Below are 20,455 nucleotides of genomic sequence, written 5' to 3' on the forward strand. Positions count from 1 at the left end.
TGCTTTGTTGTCACACTTATAGACTGTACAACTTCTTGTAGTAAGAAGCTACTTTAATAGTGTGTTAACATTCTCTTCTAACTATGTGCTTACATAGCAAAATCATATCCAAAATTCTTCTTTCTGCTGTCAGATTTATCAGTGATGAATGAAATGTGATAATGTTTCATGATGGCTTTTCTTAATAAAATGCATCTGTCCATGAACAGAATGAGCAATTCTGGAAATTCTTCTGCCTTCTCAGAGAGAGTAAGAGAGAGAGAGAGAGAGAGAGAGAGAGAGAGAGAGAGAGAGAGAGAGAGAGAGAGATTGGGATTGGGCAATGACACAGTGCAGGTCTCCTGGCAGGTCATCAGTGTTCTGTACACCGCAGTAATCTCTCTGAAAAAGTGCAGGACCAAAGAGAGGGAGCAAGACCGAGCCAGAGCCAGATGGAGCTGGACAGCTATGTGTGTGTTTTGCTGTGGAAGCTCTACATCACCCTAAGCCTTCACCTGCCTCTCTCATTGGGACCTCTCCATAAACAGCAGGTCTCCAGCTTGCTGACCTGATTTGATTGCCTTCGGCCACAAAAGCGTAAGTGAGATCAGCTACTGATGTTGTATGATTAGATCTGGATCACAAACCCCACTGCAAACTATTGGATGAAGCTCCATCACACCAGAAAACAATGTTCCACTGCGCCACTCGCCCAATGCTGGGGGGCTTTACATCCCTCTATGGCACTGAACACAGTGACCTTAGTGTAGCTGCTCCAGTGCGTACCATTCTATTGCAAATGCTTTACTATGGAAATGATATCCTAATGCCTGTGGCAGTAAAGGCTGCAAGGGCCATTTCTTGCTTTCAATCTGTTTCATATTATTTACTATTTCTTTAACCACTGTCCACTGAATATAGTACTGCGCAAAAGTCAGAGACCAACTTTCATCTGTTTATTTTCCTGCCAAAATGGTCTTTAAGTACAAGTTATGGATTTTAGAGGATATTAGATATAAGATAATCCGCTTGCATAAGGAAGGGGGAAGTCAAAGGAAAATGAGTGAAAATAAAAAACAAAAAAAATTAAGACATATAGAGAATATGGAATTTCTAACAACTGTGCGAGACCTAGTAGACCATCAAAACTGTCACCATCAGATAAAGAGTACTTAAAGCTTTTTTTTGTCTTTGAAAGATTCACTGTGAGAAAACAACACTGTCTGAAAGGATGTGTAATTGTCTACCTAAGCTGTTACTTAGAATAGACAAAAATAGAACATTTGCAAATCAAACCATCCCAGAATCCAGACCTTAACATCACTGAACATGTTCAGGATTACTTGGATCATGAAAATACAACCAACTTCTAAGACTAAACTTTGGAGGTGTGGAAAAGTTTCCCTACAGATTTCATTGAAAAATTGAAAGCAAGCGTCCTGTAAAGAATATGAGCTATAATAAAGACAAAGAGTGGAAAATGTTAATGTGATATAGCTATTGAGGGTTTTGTGTAATTTCAATAAACAAATAAATAAAACTGTGATCTCTGACTTTTACACAGCTCTGTATAGGTGTTTATTTTAGATTTTATCACATTTCCTTCCTGATCAGAAATAATTTCTTGCATGCAAAATAATAAGACTGAGAGGTCTCAAGTAGGATGTCACAAAATGTTCAGAAAGTGTTTTAAAGTAGCTGAATTCACTAATTAGGAGGCCTGTCTGGATACTTCTGGACACATAACGTAAATGAGTGAACAAAATATGAATGAACAAAATATTCTAATATTTTTCCCCTCAGAACAAACTTAGATATCTTTCTCAGCAGTGATCCAAACCCTCTGCTCTGGTGTCATGTTTCCAACCAAAACCACTGACAGTGACACTGAAGAAGATAAACTGATTTCTTGGACAAATGAATATGAATGACCTCAGTCATCACAGCTGAGTAATCTAGTGAGACATGAATCCTAAATTATGGCCCCCAGAGGCTTCACTGCACTGTTGGTTGCCAAACCGTGGAAGTGAGCGCATGTAGCCACTGGTGAAAGTTCCGTTTTTGACCTCTGTATTGATGCTCGCAGCAATTTCTCCTCGAAGTCGTACTTCACATGCATGGTTACTTCCGTGTCCCTCAGGCAGTCAGGCTACTTGAAGCTTCCGTGTTTCGAAGGCTATCGTGGCCGGAGAGCTGTGGAGATATGAGGTCCATCCCCGAGGATTTAGCTACGCTCGTCTCAGGTAGCAGCTCGAACTGAGGGAACTCGGTGATGACTCTGAATATAGCAGCTTCCAAAAACCTTTAAACTGGAGCAGTAGAGAGACAGCGCCGAAACTTTTGTTCACGTTTATTTGGCAGAAAAGAGGAAGTTGAGACCAAGTACTGGACGATGTGTGAGAGAAGTGCTAAAACGTAAACCGAGCCCGAATGAATTGGAAAGTGCTTGTCTTCAGCTAACCAGGCTAGCGTTCAGTTTTGTTATTCTGACTCCTGAGTGAACTGTTGTAGTGCCAGACGAGAGCCAACGGCTAAAAAATCATTTTAGTGCTTTAGAATTTATGTTTATGTTGTATGTATGCAGGGTAACCTAGAATCAGCAGTCAGTGGCTGCGTATCAGCTTTGTATGGCTCAGTTTCAGATGAAGAGATGTGCTGATACGCTCTGTTGCTGTATATGCTTTATATGTAGCCATTTTTGATGTCATATATACTTAGTTGATAGCCTGAGGCCACACAATCCTTCAGCACAACCGAATTCAGTAAAGAGGCAGCTATATTTCAGCTATATTTTAAGGATAAACTCTGTTTTCAGATTTGGAAACCTTTCTGGCAGACATCCTGAAAGGTGAGAATTTGAGTAAGAGGGCAAAAGAGAAAAAGGATGCTTTTATCAAGAGGATCAAGGATATCAAAGCCAGGTATGAAGATCACACTGAAGTATGGCACATAATATTTTATAAAGTTTATAAAGATTTCTGCTATGTTGATATAATAATTCAGTTTTAAAATGTCCATTTTTTCCAGTTACCCTCAGGATTTCAAGGATAAACGTAAGTTTTTGGGTGTTTGTGTTTGTGCTTGATGGACTGGTGGGTATTACAGGAATAGGGAAGTGGAGGACTATCTATTTTTAACCAGACTGTCCGCACAGACTTAATCAACCGAATGCTTTGTAGGGAATTTTAAACATGTTAATCATTATACAGATTACATGTGTACTGTAAGTAAACTCCCTATTCAGATCTATTCAGCAGCAGCATACATGAGATGAAAGCACCTCTGTGTTATCTTTGGTGATTCTATGTCAAGCTTGATAGAGGAAGCTGCTATGTGCTTTCATTGGCAAGAACCGAAACCCCAGAGCCTAAGTGCTTGCACTTTTGCCTTCACTAAGCTGTGTTCAAGAGATATAACTTATGTTCCTACAAGCAGAGGTCAGTTTCCTATTGACCTCAGAAATCTGCTTACAGTTTTACATGTTTCCAGTTTGTCTTTTGTGCTAAAACAAAAGTATTTTCATAGACTTTTCTCCATGCTGGTAGAGTGGTGGATGTTAGAAACGTGACGTTGAAGCCACTTCCCCAAGCGTTGTGCTATTTGCACATATTTTCCTAAACAGATTATCATAGTTACCCTGTATATTCCTTTAGTTGTAATAGCATGACAAGGCTGGTGTAACAGGTGCACTATTTACCCATAGCCTACATTTGGCTATCCAAACTCTATGCAAAGTGTTGTATCTTTTGTAAGTCTGCATCATTTGGTTGATCGCTATTGTCCACACAATACCAGTTTAAGAAAATCATTGCTATGTGCCTTTCAGGCATGACATTAAATTCTGCAGGCAATCTGATGCACAAGTATCCATCTTGCACCGTGCACATGTAATCGCAATGGAGAAAGCTCAGCTTGTTGTTAAACATCCACTCCACTGTGAGGTGATGGTGTGGTATGCCTGCTGCTTTGTGGACTGATGAGGGCTTTGTCACGTAGGAGATGAAGAGTGGGATGATCTTGATGAAGCAGACAGCAACAACGACGGTGGATCGCTGCACTCAGAGCGAACGGATAGAGATGAAGACACAGCATATGATGGTGGGTACAACACTAATGTCTGTACACAGGGTGAAAGGCAAAGAATACCCTTGGCCACAGATAGCATATGGCATACATGAGATGAAGAAATGCTTTCATTTTTTTGTCAGAGAAGAGTGTTGTTTTACAGCGTTGGGTAGTAATGGATTATATGTATTATGGATTATGTAATCTGATTATTAAAATTAAGTGCAATCAAATCAAATGTACATAGTCAGATTATAGATACTTGTTATGAGTTCTGAAGGCTTTTGTTTTTGATTAGGCTGCATCAGTAAATAAGTCTGTTAATTCATAATTTACTGAATATGCCCATAATCTGCATAATGACTGTCACTATGGCTGATATCAATACTTATGTGTAGTTTTGGCAGAAAGAAAGTGGAGGGCATATTAGGGCTGTACAATATCTTCAATTGGTTAAATGTTTACATAAGCAGTTTATAAATTGTAAACTTTGTGGTTACAAACTTCACAGTTATATAAGATAAGTAGTTCAAAAAGAGTTAAAAAATAGTAAGATTAGATTTACTTGAATTCCTATATTTTTCTTTTTTCCCCTCACCTGAGCTCTACATGTAATGTTTGTATGATTTTATGTACAATACTATACAAAAGGTTTGGGCAGCCCGGTTAAACTACATGTTATGTTGCTTTTCTGAGTGAAACTAAGTTAACACGCTACTGCACACTCTAATGCATAATTACTGTTAATATGTTTAACTCACAAATAAATAGAAACTGTGCACTAATATGTGCAGTATGTGTTATATGTAAGTTTATGTTCTGTAGAGGATGCGTTAACTTATTTTCACTTAGAAGATCGACATAATGTAATGAGACTGGGAGTGTTTAAACTTTTGCTGTAACAAAAACAGTCTCACTTTAATTCACTTTAACATGAACATGTAGAATTAACCAGGCTTTTTTCATTACTGTCCTGCTTATGGCTGTAGGATGTAAATCTTTTTATGACATCACAGAGACATTGGTTTAATTTTTTTGCACCAGACAGTATATGGTATGTTTTAGACGATGCCAACATTTACATACTATGTCAAACTGTTTCCTCCAAAAAAAGTGAGGGAAATTAGGATTCTAGGATATAGGCCCTTTTGTATAATCTATACAATTTTTTCCAGTTTCCAGTTTTAGTCATGTAATTGCTTATCAGTACTGGAATGCATGTCTTAAGTAATCTACCCAACACTGACTGTTTATATGATGACTGCTTGGACACTGGACACTGCTGAATGAACACGGTTGCTTTCATTACCACCAAAATAATCCACCAGTAGAATCTAGTTCAGCACAAGTTCCAATTTATGTCAACATTTCCAACCCATCAGAAAAGACTGTATTTCAGTATAGCGCTCTATCAAACACAATGCCCGTTTGTCTTTCATCTAACCGTGTACTTGCTTTGCGCTCTCTCAGGGAGTTGTAGAAAAGTACATGAGCTGAAACAATGGGTGTTGTAGCCCAGCAACAGGCCTGGGAATGACTAAAAAGCACTGGCGAGACTGCGCGCTCCTTTTGTCCAGGCACCAATGCTTTATGACATGAACCTCAGACAATGCCGCCCACAGCCAATGTCATTTCAGTCGCCCGGTTTTATTGGGCGCAGCTCAGAGAACACTATTGGATGAGGCTAAACCAAAGACAACAACCAGTAAATCTAATGTTTCAAATTGGGATGCATTTCTTATCACATGGGCCACTTGTAGGCTCTGCCAGCATTGTTGGAGCATGCAGATGGATGTTGCAGCATGTATGTTTTGTCCGTGTGTATTTTGTGTATGCATGTCTGTCTTTGTGTGTCCGTCTGGCTGTGCTAGGGTGCTATGAGTTTTACTGCTCTGGAGCATTAAGGTGTTTTATAGGCCCTTTTGCCCTCAGCCTGCCTGATAGCACAGCTGCTCTTGCACCCATGAACCAGTGCTGCTTTTCAGGGATGAGATTAAGCACACGTGCAGATCAAACTAGGGAGGAAAAAATGTTTTCAGTTGGCTTGTCTCCTATTAAAATGAACAACTATTTTTCCTGATTAAAAATAAACAGACTAAAATATCTCTTTTTGGATGTTCTTAAAGCATAAATATGTTGTGATCACAACTGCCAAGGTCAGTCTCATTATCACCAAGAGGCAATGCACTGCTGCTTTCTCCTTTTTTGTTCTTGCACAAGATTGTGTGAGTACTCACACATTGCTGTTGCTGGTGCATTTTTTATGTGACTGTAGAAGCAGCTAATTTTGGATGTGGCTATCAGCTTACTTTCAAAATGTCCCTGCACTACAGCTCTGATAGTGACAGTCCATGCTTTGTTTGTGTATATCATCTCCAGGCTTGTCCCTAGGTCATTAGAAAAGTAGTAGAATACTCTGAGATGAAACTTTATCCTTGGTGATCTTTGAAAACCTTAAATGATTGCTTGAAGGTACAATATTTAAATGATTACATTTTCATGCATGTCTTACTGACTGTTTGTTAACCTTGTTTCTGAGAATGCTTACACACAAGGCCCAGTTGTCTGGTTCATTCTCTGCGGACTGTATTTTCTGCCTCTTTGTCAGCCGTAGTGATGGTGGTATGGTAGATGTATCTCAAAGGTCATTCATAAGTCATCTGCTCTCTCATGCTCACTCAGCCATGCAAATAGAGGAATACACAACTGGGTTAGGTGGATTGCCCAGTTTTGCAATGCAAAAATGGGACACATATGCACTGTATTCTGATGAATCTGTGAGTATAGAGAGTATAGGCCTTACCAGTCTGCTCAAATAGAGCAAACCAGCAGGCATGATTGAGCAACCTTGTTTTACAGAAGCTTTCGTAATGCTTTCTTTGAATTTACCGTTTTTAGTGACTAAAGCTGTGAGACCAGTACAAATACAGCAAACTGTATTCTAAGACCCTGTGTGTTGGGTTTCTTCAGGAGTTCAGCAGGCACCTCCTGTGGCAGCTCAGGATCTCCAAGCTGTCTTCAAGAGTGGCTACCTAGAGAAACGCAGAAAAGGTGGGAAGAACCAGGAATTTTGTAAACATATTGCATGTCAGACAGTGTCTTTTCCTGTACTGTAACCTGTAATTTTCACCTTTTTGCAGACCACAGCTTCTTTGGCACAGAATGGCAGAAGAGATGGTGTGCTCTAAGCAGCCGCACATTCTATTATTATGGCAGCGAGAAAGGTGCAATCATATTATGATATTAGCTATTCCACATTGATAAATTGAACAGAATGCATTTTTTTTTTACAATTTTACTGTCAATGTACAATACTGTGCAGAAGTCAGAGACTGCTTTCATTTATTTTATTTCCATTCAAAACGGCCTAGTTCTAAAGAGATTTAGACATAAGATTATCCACTTACGTAAGGAAAGGGAATGTCGAAGGAAAAAAAATCAAGAGCTTCCAAAACTACAGTTCTAAAAATAAGTTTTTTATCTTTGAGGAAAAAATCAAGCTCTACTCTTGCTTCAGATTTGAAAAAAATTCCACAAATGTTTCTGTCCATCTTTCCACTGTGAGAAGACAGCTCAACACTATGAGTCTGAAAGGATGTGTAGCTGTCAAGCAGCTGTTACTGAGCTATGAAAACAGACAAAAAAGAAGAAAATTTGCAAATCAGACAAAGACGCTGCTGGTGTTTGGGATGTTTGAATCTGTTTGGGATTATTTGGATCATGAGAAGCAGAAAATTCAACCAACTTCTAAGAGCGGGTTGTAGAAATGTATCTCTGCAGATTTCTTTGAAAAGCTGAAAGCACGTTTCCTTAAGTTGTAACAAAGGCACAGGAACAACATAGTAAATACTGAAAAATGTTTATATGTTTGTTTTAACTATTTCATTTTTAACTCAATTCTGTTAATTGTGTTTTCTGCTTTTTCCTGATGCTGAAAAACTTAATTACTGGCCATTGCGACTGAAAATTAAATACATTAAGGGTGTTCTCAGACGTTTGCACAGCACTGAAGAGTTTAAGATGTGTAAGATTAACAATGTGTAGAGTGAATAACTATTTCTGCTAAATCTGATATTATCTCGTTAGATAAGCAGCAGAAGGGAGATTTTAATATTGATGGTTACACTGTCAAAATGAACAACACCCTACGCAAGGATTCTAAGAAAGACTGCTGCTTTGAGATATCTGCTCCGGACAAACGTGTTTACCAGGTAGATATGATCTGCTAATCTCAACTTCACCCTACCTGTTTAAACAGTAATATGGAGGTTTCTAATGTATGTTTGGGGCTTTTGTTATTGTAGCTAATCATTACCACTCCCTGCTCTTGCCTCCTCTAGTTCTGTGCTGGCTCTCAAAAAGAAGCAGAGGAGTGGGTGGAGCAGATAGGCTTCGTGATAAAAGGTAGGATTGTTTTTTTATTTTGGTTAACTTGTTTGTTTGCCATTTGCTCTCACAGTACACTGTAGGTCAACCAGTAAATATATCTGTATTCACGCACAGATATGGAAGGCATCATTCCTTTGGAGGAAGAGGGGGAAACCTATGATGATTGCTTACCTTTGAGTGCAGCAAGCATGTCTGAACCAATTGATGAGGACATCTATGAGGAACTTCCTGGTTTGCCATTTTATAAACTCATTCTGTTAAAGTTTAGTTCAAGAGGAAGAAAGGGCCCTAGATAACCAGTGCAAAAGGCTGATTCTACTGTATATAGAGATTTAGGATCATGAGCCCATAAAGGAAAGTACTGCACTTCCTGATAGTTGTGTTGGCTTATATGATTAATATGAATCCCTTTCTTTCATAGATGACATTAGCATGTCCATTACCTAAATGTAAAATTTAGAAGATATTCAGTATTTTATTGTTCTCCTTGGACCTTTGCATAAAACTGATAATTTCTTGTCTATCATAGAGGATGAGATACCTCTTCCTAAGAAACCGTTACCGCAGCCAGTCAGCAAACCCCCTGTAGCAGCACCAGTGACAGGTAATTAAGCTGAGGCCGCCGAGCCTCTCCATACTCTCTCTGCCCTGCAGACCTTTGCTGTGGTGCCGTCCCACTGTCCACTAGTGTATGCTGGCCATCACAGATTTACCCTGGCCTTTGTCTGCTTTGCTTGTGCTTCTGGGTTTTTAATCCGGTGCTTTATTAAAAGGTAGAAAGAGATTTTGGAAAAGAGGTGGATGGATGAGTGCTGGAAATAGGGGGAAAAAGGGGCCATGGGCCAGAGAATGAGTGATTGAGGTAGTGGAGGGAAGAGCGAGGGAGGTGAACGGAGAGATAAGAGGTAGAAAGGATGAGTAGATGATTGGTTTGAGAGAGGTAGAGGGATTGGGTGAAATGAAGCTGATGACATTAGTAGGAGGGTTGTCTGAACTACAGGAACCAGCTGGAGGAAGATATGGCCCCTTAGGAAGCTCTTTGAGGTTCAGCAGCATTGGACTGCTCTCAGACCTGTAAATGCTGCCTTCTCTTCTCATTTACTGCACCATAGAGCTGTTTTTTTCCACATCAATATATGATTTACTTTAAAGAGTCCATATCCTAAATTTTTCTTGCATTTTAGTTTTCTTCCCTGAGGCCATCTTGTAATATTTGTGTGGTTTTATGTTCTGAGAACAGTCATTATTTAGTTTTTCTTGACAATTTTCCAGCCACTCTTAGAGATAAACAGGCTGTTTTAGTTGCTCTGCCTTTAAGACTGATATATGCAAATGAGCACTGTTCTGATTGGCTGTGCCTCGTTCAAATAGCAGTCTAGGCTAAAATACTCCTTATGAGCTTAGCTGAATGAGGCTAGCCTGCTGTAGGCTGAATAGGTGGATGTATGTAAATGTGTTGGTTTTCATGACATCACAAAAACAACGAATATGATGCAGACTGTTTTATCAGCTTAGTTTCCATATTTGGACTGTATGGACTGGGAAGTGAATAGTATTAATTTTTTTTAAAACTGTAGCAGTGTTCACATATTAAATAAAACTCTTATTTCATAAAATTGAGGAATGTTTGTTTCTCCATGAGATGGGTCCTATAAAATATGAACTACATGTTTTAGTGCTCTGCTCTGCTGTGGTGCATACTGGTTTATAGGCAGTTTTTCTGGGGTTTTGTGGCCTTGTCTGAGAGCAGCGTGTGCCCTGCCGAGTGTTGGCCGCTGGGCAGGGCTGGGTAGGCACTGACAGGAAGTGGAGTGGAGGGGCTGCCAGTGGCGCGCTGTGGCCCTCCCTGGCCCTCTGCTCTCGGCTCACAGCACAGGAAGTCCTGCTGACAGGAGCCATGGCTCAGGCAGGATCTCGTGACAGATGCTTAGGAAAGCAGGCCAGCTAATGCAGCAGAGACAAGCATGGTGTTGGTAAAACAAAAAAGGGCTTACAGCTACCGCCATAAACTACATTCAGTGGGATCTCGCTTATCTTTGGCAAAGCATGAACTCATTTTAATCAGTTTGATACGGATCAGAACTTGACAGCTAAGCGTCTCTCTCCAAGTTTTGCCATTAGTGAACCGCTAGCTTTCTGTTTTTTGTTTGTTTGTTTTTTTTGTTATTTACTAAATGCATTTGGAAGAAGACATTGCATCAGTTACTAAAACACAAATACCAGTATGGCTGTCTTAACAGTCTTTCAAAACACAAGATGAGGAAAGCTCCCTTGTAGTGAAAATTGGCAAGACCTGACATGAGAAAGGAAGTGCACAGTCAGCTTTTGGTATCTTTTATACTTGAATGGTTATATGTTAGATAACTATCACATAACCGAACATATTCATAGTGCAAACATTTTGACACTGTCCTGTTTAGGCTTTTGTTATATCAATGTTCTTAACAATGATTAACGCTCTGTCGAATTGTAAAGTGTTTTGAGAATTTTTTATTTCTAGTTTTTATACTTAATCTTTTATGATCTATAAAGTTGTCTCATAAAAAATCCTAAATAGTCTCTTTTGGTAGGCAGTCTGATAACAGCATTTGCTGTGCCAGGGAAGCATGCTGCTGGTTTTTGGTCACTTCCTCAGCCTCAGAACAATTATTGCTCTCTGCTGCCCACTGCTGGACATTTGTAGTAATGGCACTGTCCTTTCTTTTTGACTAAATGTTCTAGGCCTTATAATTTAATTCGGGTTGATTTATTTAGTTTATAACTTCTATTTCCCCTCACTCTTTAGCGGCAAATAAGAGCACAGACTACAAGAACTACTTCCAAGGTTTGTGGGACTGCAATGGAGACCAGCCTGATGAGCTATCATTCAAGAGAGGAGATGCCATCTACATCCTCAGCAAGGTATGACAGCATAAACATCAGTTTTTATTTTACCTCTTTAAATGAAGTTTAAATGAAGTAAGTGTGCGTATGTGTGTGATATATATATATATATATATATATATATATATATATATATATATATATATATATATATATATATATATATATGTCTGTGTAAAAGCCCCCTATGCCCGCTTTAGCATATTGCCCCAAAAATATTATATATTAGACTTTTTTCAAAAAAGTTTTTCACTGACGTTCTGGCATTCATGTTACATGCTAGCTATGGTGATTGTTAGCTAAAATTACAAAACATTTTTTGTCGTCTTGCTGGAGAGGAGTTTGTATGTGGGTTTCGCAGTTGGACACATCTAATTTGCGATTTCTAATAACTTATCATTGCTCGCCCAATAGTGCCCCGAATGATCTGTTTTTAGGCTATGAAAACAAAATTTACTGTCATCATCATCATCCTGTACATACTACGCTCATGCACAGCTATGGTTTAGCTTCACAGTAAGTGTTCTTAAGGGGGTATTTTTCCCCTGTTTTTCCTCCTCTGTATTTCTAGTTATAACTCTACATTTATTGGGATATGATGATGGTAAGTGTGAAGCGTCATAAACTGCAGTGTTTTGCATGTTAATCTAAGGATTAGTTTCTCTGTCAGTGGTACTGAGCTACAGTCCGAGTGTCAGACCGAGATGAACCTTCTCCCAGTGTGCAGTGATGGGATTAGTCTTGTCACTGCGGAAACCGTTTTAGTGCTTTTGGCCTGGAGTCTAGTGGGCTGGCAGCCTGTAGCATTCTGCCACCTCCACTTCTCCTTCCATCGTGTGTGTGTGTGTACGTGCAAGCGTTTTTCAGCAGTGTTGTGCTGAGAGGCTCAGTGCCATGTTCGGTTAGGGCCGCTGTCCGCAGACCTTTAGCATGGCTGTGTCGCTCCCTCTCACTGTTTATGCCTTTAATGCCAGTTTGTGTTCTCAGGAAGTTCTGAATCCAGCTCTAGATTTGCACCAGGTGTGCTGGAGAATAACTTCTTATACCTGTCAGCTGTGATGTGCAGGCCAGCTGCGCAGAGCCCAGCACTGAGGTCTGGACTTGGCTAAAAGGATTAGCTAGATAACCTTCAGGTTAACATAACATAAGGCTGACTTTTTGGTGCTTAACATTGCACTTCTGCCTTTGGGACCTTGATCTGTATTATTTAAAAAACAAAACCTGAAGCAAATTTTCTGCATTATCATTCTTATGCCGGTTCCCTCTCTTTTTTGTGCCTCATCTTTTGAGTCTGAAATGGATCATGACTAAAGCATTACAGCAGTCTAATATCCTGGGCTGTTTTCTAACCCAATGCCTTTTAGACATGAAGAAAGTGGCAAAAAGGAGACAGTGAGTGCATTATGCTTGTGGATTTTCCTCAGTTCATTCACATTCTCAAAACACTCTGAGGCATACAAAGAGAGCATACATTAGCCATCTCTGTAAAACAAGATAATGTATCATCACAAGAAGTGCAGATGGTGACCCATTTTCAGAAATGTCAAAAAAATCCATAATTCTTGATGTGTGTATGTGTGTATATATATCGTGCCAGTGTGGAAATCAGGACATTCTGTTAGAAGTCAGCAAGCTGTCAGAAAATGACAGAATGGAAGACTAAATGAGACTCAGTTGTGTCTGTCTTTTTAAGAGCAAGTCTGCCACCTTGTGGCTGCAAATGATGAAGCATTTTAGTGAATGAAGACACCTCTGGATTTCATTATTTCATATGTCCACAATTAAGAATAAATTTACTTAAACATTTTATAAATATTATTTCAGTATTATATGATATTCTACTAATTTAACTTGCACATGCGTAGTTCAGACTGTGGTTTGTTGGTGCTGTTCATTCTGTTAGTGTGTAGATTGGTTGTATGTGGTGTGGTTTGTTGTTACAGCTCTTTGTACTGAAGCCCCTTCCCCCTCTTACTTTAGCCAGGATGACCATAAAGCTGGTCTGGGTTTAGTGTCCAGCTGTGGCTTACAGCCAATTGAGCACAGTCTGGAGAGCAGACTAGTGGGGCTATTAGTGGCCAGGCTCCTTCTCCTTGGCCATGCAGCAGCTGCAGAACCCCCCCTTTCCCCACCATTACCCAGTCAGACCCACAGCCACTCTGAAAGGGTATTGACCATCAGACCAGGGGGAGGTGTCAGGACCCTAAATCACACAGACAGACATTGCTGCAAACACATGCATGCACACACACACACACACACACACACACACACACACACTCTCCTCTTTTCAAAGCAAAAGCATGTGTTAAAGTGAGTTTGATGACAAGCTGTGCAGTACAATAAGTCACTCTTTGTAAAGACTTGGTAAATACTGTATTAGGTGACCCACTAGAGGAATGCTTGCCTTGCATATTATGACAGTGATAACTGCTTCCAGTTATAAAGGCTCATCAGACTCCAATCTCGTTTGAACAGAGAACAAATGTATACAGCATGTAAGCTCTTAAAATAGCCTAATATTTATTTATTTAATGTTGTATGCAAAAGTGTGGGTGCCTAAGTCAAATTACATGTTCTAAGTGAAAATAAGTTAACATAGCCTCTACAGATAACACACTTCTGTACTCTTTAATACAGAATTACTGTGTATTTGCTGGAATACTGTATTGACGTAGAAAATAATGTATCAAATGTGGCCTGTGAAAAAGTTAAAGCATTTTATTTCTTCCAGTGAGTTAAATTCAGCAAATAAAATTAAATTTGCAGAACAATGACATATTTAAGTGTGTTCTTAAATATGTGTTACTTTAATTTTAACTAAAATGTGTTCATTTATTTTCACTTACAACATTGGCAAAACATGTAATTCAACCAGGGGCAGCCAAACATTTGCATACTACTATTTATTTGTTTATTTAATTGTTTGTTTATTGTGTTTTTAATTCACTGTGAGGCCCTGAAGGTACTTATAAAGAAATGCAGCATAAATTAATATTTAGTTGGGAATTAAAAACAGTTAAAACAGTTAAAATATATTAGTGAATTAATATACTCAAAAGTAGTTCAAACTAATTAAGAAAAAAACAAAAATATTGTAGTTAAGCACCCAGTTGAAAGTTATTCCACACTAACAGGACATTGCAGTTGAAACCGTGTGCCCCATATTTATAAATATTCCATGATCAAAACTAAATAGTACAGTTCTACAGTTCAGGCAGTGACCATAAGCCATAATCCAACACTCTAAGGTTAGCTCCTATTGATAGAAATAAAAATAGTTGGTCTTTATTGAGTATTAGGTGCATGAGGGTGTTTGTGTATGTGTGTGTGACAGCGTGTATCTGGACTTGTGGGGGTGTTTTGGTGGTGTGTGAGGCCTGTTCTCTTTTCCTGTTGCTGTCTCTCTCGTCACCCACGCCTGCGAGTGCGGCCACTTCTGCACACCCAGACACACACTCGCACACCCACATAGCCTTGATCAGTGGGGGCGGTCCGAGGCACTGGCTGATGCCCCTGTCAATGAGGTGTGGCTGTTTCAAAAGACAGCTACAGGAAGCTTCCCCTTCCCACAGTCCACATTTACTTCCTGAGCTGGTTCACATGGCCTGCACAACTGTGCTATTCTGTTATGTGGCACTCTGTGTGAGGTCCTGCGTAAACTAGGAGTGAAAAGAATCAATTATAATTTTTAAAAATAATATCACTCATTTGAAGTATATGCCCGTTTCTTTTTTTTGGCCAGCTTAAATTTCTCTGGCTATTTTCAATACTTCAGAATACTCAGAACATTTTTGGTGAGATATGAAAGTGTGAGCAACCTTTTTAAAGTTTAGGAACCTCCACATGTAAAGGTTGTCAAAGAATTTTTCCTCGAACCTTATGTCCAAGCATAGAACCATTTACTAATCTTTTTATTGTCTGTTTGACTACTGTATAATCCAGGCACATTTGTATGTTGTTATATATATATATATATATATATATATATATATATATTTCTGTATTGTACCAAAATAATAGTTTAATAATAGTTTATAATTTGAGGTTTTATGGTGTGTTCCATCATATTCTAAAGAATTGTTATGAAATTGAATTGACCTCTCTAATGTGGACTTCTCCACCTCTTAGACTGAAGTGACCAAATAACCAAGTATTGATGATTAGGACTTTAAGGTCCATCTGCATTTCAGGTATATCTAAATGCACTTAAATTTGGAATGTACAATTCGAATAGGCAGATTTTGGAATGCTAGTATGTTCATTTGGCCCACACAGTGTGAGTTTTGGGTTAAAGAAGATGGCTAATTAAAATTCATCTAAAAATTGTAGGCCAGTATAGTTGTAAAGAAATCAGAATCGGAATCAGATCAGTTAGAGCATCCCTATCGAATATGATTAAAAATGCCTGTTTACTCAGTACACGTGTCTTATTCTATCTTATTTCTACACTGCTGTTTTTCCTGATTTTAATGAAGGAAGAATGGCCTGTTCCTGCTCTCAGCAGAAAGACACAGCACAGTGCTGCACAGCACCCCTCCATTACAGCACATGTCTGTGGGAGCTGTCAGCAGCAGCATTAGGCAGCTGTGTGTTTTATAGATTGATCTGTGTACAGAGGCACTAAGAGCTTCGCTGGCTGGAACCGAAATCTTTACATCTGTCCCTACTGCGCACCCTGAACTACTTAAGTCCAGACGGGTCAAGCAGAGGGCCGCAAAAATTCATATTTAACTTCTGGGCCTGTATGATGCAAACCACATCCCTTGTTCCATGCCATGCAGACAGAAACGTTCTCTCAAGCAGTGAGTCAGAGGAAGAGGATGGATGAAGGGCAGGAATCTCCACTGCTGAGTGGAGATCAAAGCCTGCTGTGTCAAAGAGAAGAAAGGCTATAAAAGTCAGTCGGCACAATGAAGAACCGGCTGCTGCGGATGGAATACGCGAGATAGAGATGTTAATTTTAGCTGCTTTTAAGACAGGTTTTCCAACTGAAGTCTAACCTAGTTAAAATGACTTATCAAACCACTGAATGAAAGCTTTAAATAGTATTATATAATCATCTCTTCTCGACTTCTTGATAGAATTTTCCTAACAAATCTACAGGTATGCACTGATATGGGTATTGTGGGCTGATGCCGATATCTGATATTTTTCATGTATATCTGCAGATGCCCATTCATAAGCATTGATCAAATGTAGAATCCAGGTCTGTCTGGATTAGTGTTACATTTAATTGTAGAGGATTTAGTGCAGAAATGCAGTAAAATGAAAATAAAAAAAAACCTTTAGCACAGTATTCCAGGGTCGCCTAAACATTCTGCTTTTCCAATGTAAAATAAATACATAATCAAATATCAGTGTGAAATAATGACAAAATCTAAACATCTGCCGGTCCCAATGTGATTCCGATATCACATTCATAATTTAAAATTTAAATGTTACACCGCCCTTTAAAAGTTTGGGGACACCTTGCTTTCCTATGAAGTTTACACTTTTCATCAGTTATTTCTCAGTCAGCTTTAGTTTGAGGGTATTCACACCAGAATCAGGTAAACAGTGTAGGAATTACATGTACAGTGCCCCCATTTTTAGGGGCTCAAAAGTAATTGGACAATTGGCAGTTCAGCTATTCCTTGGCCAGGTGTTTTATTCCCACATTATTCCACTTATGAGCAGATAAAAGATCTAGAGTTGATTTCAAGTGTGGCATTTTTCCAAAAAATATTTGGAAAAATAGCTCCAAAGAGTCCAAAGAGCTGTTATTGGGTTGATAAAAACAAAATAAAACCATCAGAGATACAGTAAAAACATTAGGTTTGGCCAAATCGATTATTTGATACGTTCTTCAAAAGAAAAAGCTAAGAAACGAAACAATGGAAAGCAACTATGTTGGATGACAGCAGAATTCTTGTAATTGGTTGTATTTCCAACCCCGGTCACCTGATTTGGATGTATGCTCAAAGCTGAAAGTCTGCACTTTGAGCTCATATTTATTATTTAATTTCAACTCTAAAATGCTGTACTGGACAGCTAAAACATCAATAAGTGTTATTTTTAACTCTTAACAAATATTTTTGGACTTGCATTTTGTTCAGCTTCATGTTCCCCAAAGTGTCTTCCTTATATGAAGAGCAAGTTTTGCCTAATGTTTTTTGTTTTGACAGCTTTCTTTCCCAAACTTTGTAGATGCATTGATGATGTTTTAGCCCAAACATGGATTAAACGGCAGAAAGATTTAAGTGCAGCTGTTCACTACAGCAATGAGACGTTCCCTGTGCACTATGCTGGCCTGGGCACCAGCCCTTCGTATTTAATGAGACTGATACTGACCAGTTCCCTCCAAGAGTCTGCTGGGAGATGAAGTCTTTGATTCATGTTTAAGCGAACCTTCCCATGGTCCTCTGTTTGCTGTAAGCTCTTCCTTGGGCACTCACACAATTCATCTGCTGCTACCCCACTTCTCTTCTTTTTGGCCGACTCCACTTCTGATGTCTCTCATTTGTGCTGCACTACTTTTCCCTCAGACAGCAAAACATTTCTGTCAGACACGCATAGCTGATGATGTCAGCCCAGAATCTGCTCTTCATAAAAGTGATGCAGTGTGTGAGAGACACCGGTGTTTTTATCTTTGCACTCTTCTATGCCATGAGATTGTACAGTGCTGAGCATCCATCTTAATAGAGGCTCTCTATAGGAAAAGCAAGGCTCTCTATAGGAAAAGCAAGCCTCTCGCCAAACCTTAGGTTGTTCACAAAGTTACATTAGCGATGTCATAACAGAACCTTGGAGATGCATAGGGGTCATTCTACCATTGGGATGGCAAACGGAATGAATGTTGATATGTAATTCAAGTGTAAAACATAATCAGTTATGCTGAACAACGTTAGTAAAGTTGTAACACTGCTGACTGTAAAACCACATTACTAAAATCTGAGCTTCCCTAGAACATAGTCCTCTGGCACTTTCAAAGTTTCAAAGTCATATTGTATATAGAAAATTACAAAAATTGCATTTATGTTGTGTTATTTCAGTTTAAAAGTCAATGTTTCGTGTGTAACACCACTGACACAATTTTGTTTGCGACACGTGAAGTTGTATTTTAGAGATTTAAGAATTAATTTAAGATTTCACTAACTACTGACTTTTTGGAGATCGTTTTTGCTTTGAGAAATCCATATTCAGGTATTTCATCAAAATAAAATGATATTTGAAAATGTAAAATAATTTTAACATAGACAATCATTTCAATGCATTTTTTACAATTAAAACTGAAAAAAACATTTAAATTGTCTTTCATAAAAATAATATTTCAGTGTCTGAGAGGAGCTGGTTTTCGTGCACAACATGACTAAAAATCACTAAAATTAAAAAAAAAAAAGAGTTCTGATAACTTCTATTAGTTAAATTAGGAATAGACCAAAGAATACACAGCCATCAACTTTCTGTAGTTTAATTTTATTTTGAACTCATTTTCATGGCTTCAAAGTTGTGTAATGCCATTTGCCACTACAATGGTAGAATGACCCCCCCTACACGATGTGTCCCTGAGATGCTCTTTAAAAGATAGAGTCAAGGGGCAGAAGGATGACAGGAGGGAAGACGAAAGAAATTGGAGGTGAACAAATCCATGAATTTTGAAAAATTGACAGCCGCTTGCTTTCTGACCACCTTGAAGATTTGCCCTTCTGTCCAGTCACAGCTGTATCACAGCTCTGATGGTTGAGTCACACTGGAGCCTGGGTTTAATGAAGACATTGGAACAGGCTTCACTCACATGAAATGATGAGAAATTAAACGTTGTTTTTTGTGTGTGTGTTCTTTCCCTCAGGAGTACGATACCTTTGGCTGGTGGGTGGGGGAGATGAGAGGTGTGATTGGCATAGTGCCCAAAAACTACCTGACAGAGCTGTACATACTCTGAAGAGCTTGAAGTAAGTGAGAGGAGGGTTCATAGCAGTCACAGCATTCTTACACCTGTTTCTAAAAACAGTACTGAAAATACAAAGCCACTTTAATAGGGTTGAGCAATACGGCAATAATAAAGCATTATGATACTTCACAATGCAAGATATGCATCATATATATATATATATATATATAGGTGTTGTCAGAAGACAACCTTGTATCTCCAAAATGGTAACTTTACAAGAAAAGGAAAAAACCTTCTTTACTTTTAATGTCAATGGAACTAGATGTTTTTCCAAGTAATTTTGGGTCATTTCTTTTGGTCCATTTGTCATGAAATTAACATACAGTGTAAAGGGTAACAGGTATTTTCAATACAAAATACAAAATTTGAGATATGAGGTTTTCTTCCGGCAGCAGCTATGATATATATATATCACACCTCTACTCTTTCACATTCTCTGAGACTGCAAACATATCTGCCAGTTTCTGTTTCTTAACCATCCTCTTACTAGAATATGTTGTTTGTATGTTATTTCTAGGGGCATCTGGGTCATCCTCTCAAGTTATTGCATTTCATGTTAATTCCTTTGTGTTCCATGGCAGTTTTACTGCTGACTATCTATACATCAACCAGACCTCAACAGCAGAGATAAGTTTAAAACCCATCTATGTGAAACATGTAAGAATTAAGAGTTAATTTGTTCAAATAGGCTCTGCTGTATTAAAACGATTTGAAGAGATTGTTTGCATTCATTTTTGTATTTTATATTTAAGCAGTATTTGTCAAAGTTAAATGTGGTGTTGTTTAAGAATTGTATAAAATAAAGTTTTGTGCCATGTGTAAATTTTTGAGGGTTTACTTGTTTGGCTCTGGCTGTGAAGTGTCTGTATAATGAAGGTTTTGTATTTCAGCCACCAGATGGCAGTAGAGATTTATTTTTTAGGATTTCAGGCAGGCTCTTTGTTTTGAATTCCAGATAAATGCCTTAATTTAATAAATTTAATAAATTAATAAAAACACCAGCAAAAACTTGGCCCAGTGATTATTAGTCCTTCTTTGTCTCTGATGCATGAAATGAAGTTTTATCAGATCTATCCTATTTTCTACATTCATGCTTTTGATATGTACTAAAATTAACATACGTTGAAGGAAGCGCCTGACCTTTTTATGCTCAAACATACAAACAAATCAAACAGCACTTATTTAGCTTCTGGATTGGTTATCTTG

General features: G+C 38.6%; 1 protein-coding gene across 1 annotated transcript; it reads left to right on the plus strand.

Moving 5' to 3' along the window:
* The first annotated feature begins 2,094 nt into the window (after positions 1–2,094).
* skap2 (src kinase associated phosphoprotein 2) lies at positions 2,095–20,261 on the plus strand. The gene is made up of 13 exons (XM_036583100.1): positions 2,095–2,222; positions 2,795–2,900; positions 3,007–3,032; positions 3,976–4,077; positions 7,015–7,095; positions 7,185–7,268; positions 8,131–8,255; positions 8,385–8,448; positions 8,548–8,664; positions 8,963–9,037; positions 11,219–11,334; positions 19,148–19,250; positions 19,767–20,261. The coding sequence occupies exons 1-12, from the start codon at positions 2,183–2,185 to the stop codon at positions 19,238–19,240; spliced, it is 1,029 nt and encodes a 342-aa protein (XP_036438993.1). The 5' UTR covers positions 2,095–2,182; the 3' UTR covers positions 19,241–19,250; positions 19,767–20,261.
* Positions 20,262–20,455: the final 194 nt, after the last annotated feature.

The sequence above is a fragment of the Colossoma macropomum genome, unplaced genomic scaffold (genome assembly GCF_904425465.1).
Source record: "Colossoma macropomum unplaced genomic scaffold, Colossoma_macropomum, whole genome shotgun sequence".
NCBI classification, from domain to species: domain Eukaryota; kingdom Metazoa; phylum Chordata; class Actinopteri; order Characiformes; family Serrasalmidae; genus Colossoma; species Colossoma macropomum.

Bases quoted from the DNA above. Each gene is read 5' to 3' on its own strand.
- skap2 (XM_036583100.1), top strand. From the start codon at position 2,183: ATGAGGTCCATCCCCGAGGATTTAGCTACGCTCGTCTCAG. The intron at 7,096-7,184 runs GTGGGAAGAACC...ACCTTTTTGCAG, and splicing joins CCTAGAGAAACGCAGAAAAG to ACCACAGCTTCTTTGGCACA. The intron at 7,269-8,130 runs GTGCAATCATAT...TTATCTCGTTAG, and splicing joins TTATTATGGCAGCGAGAAAG to ATAAGCAGCAGAAGGGAGAT.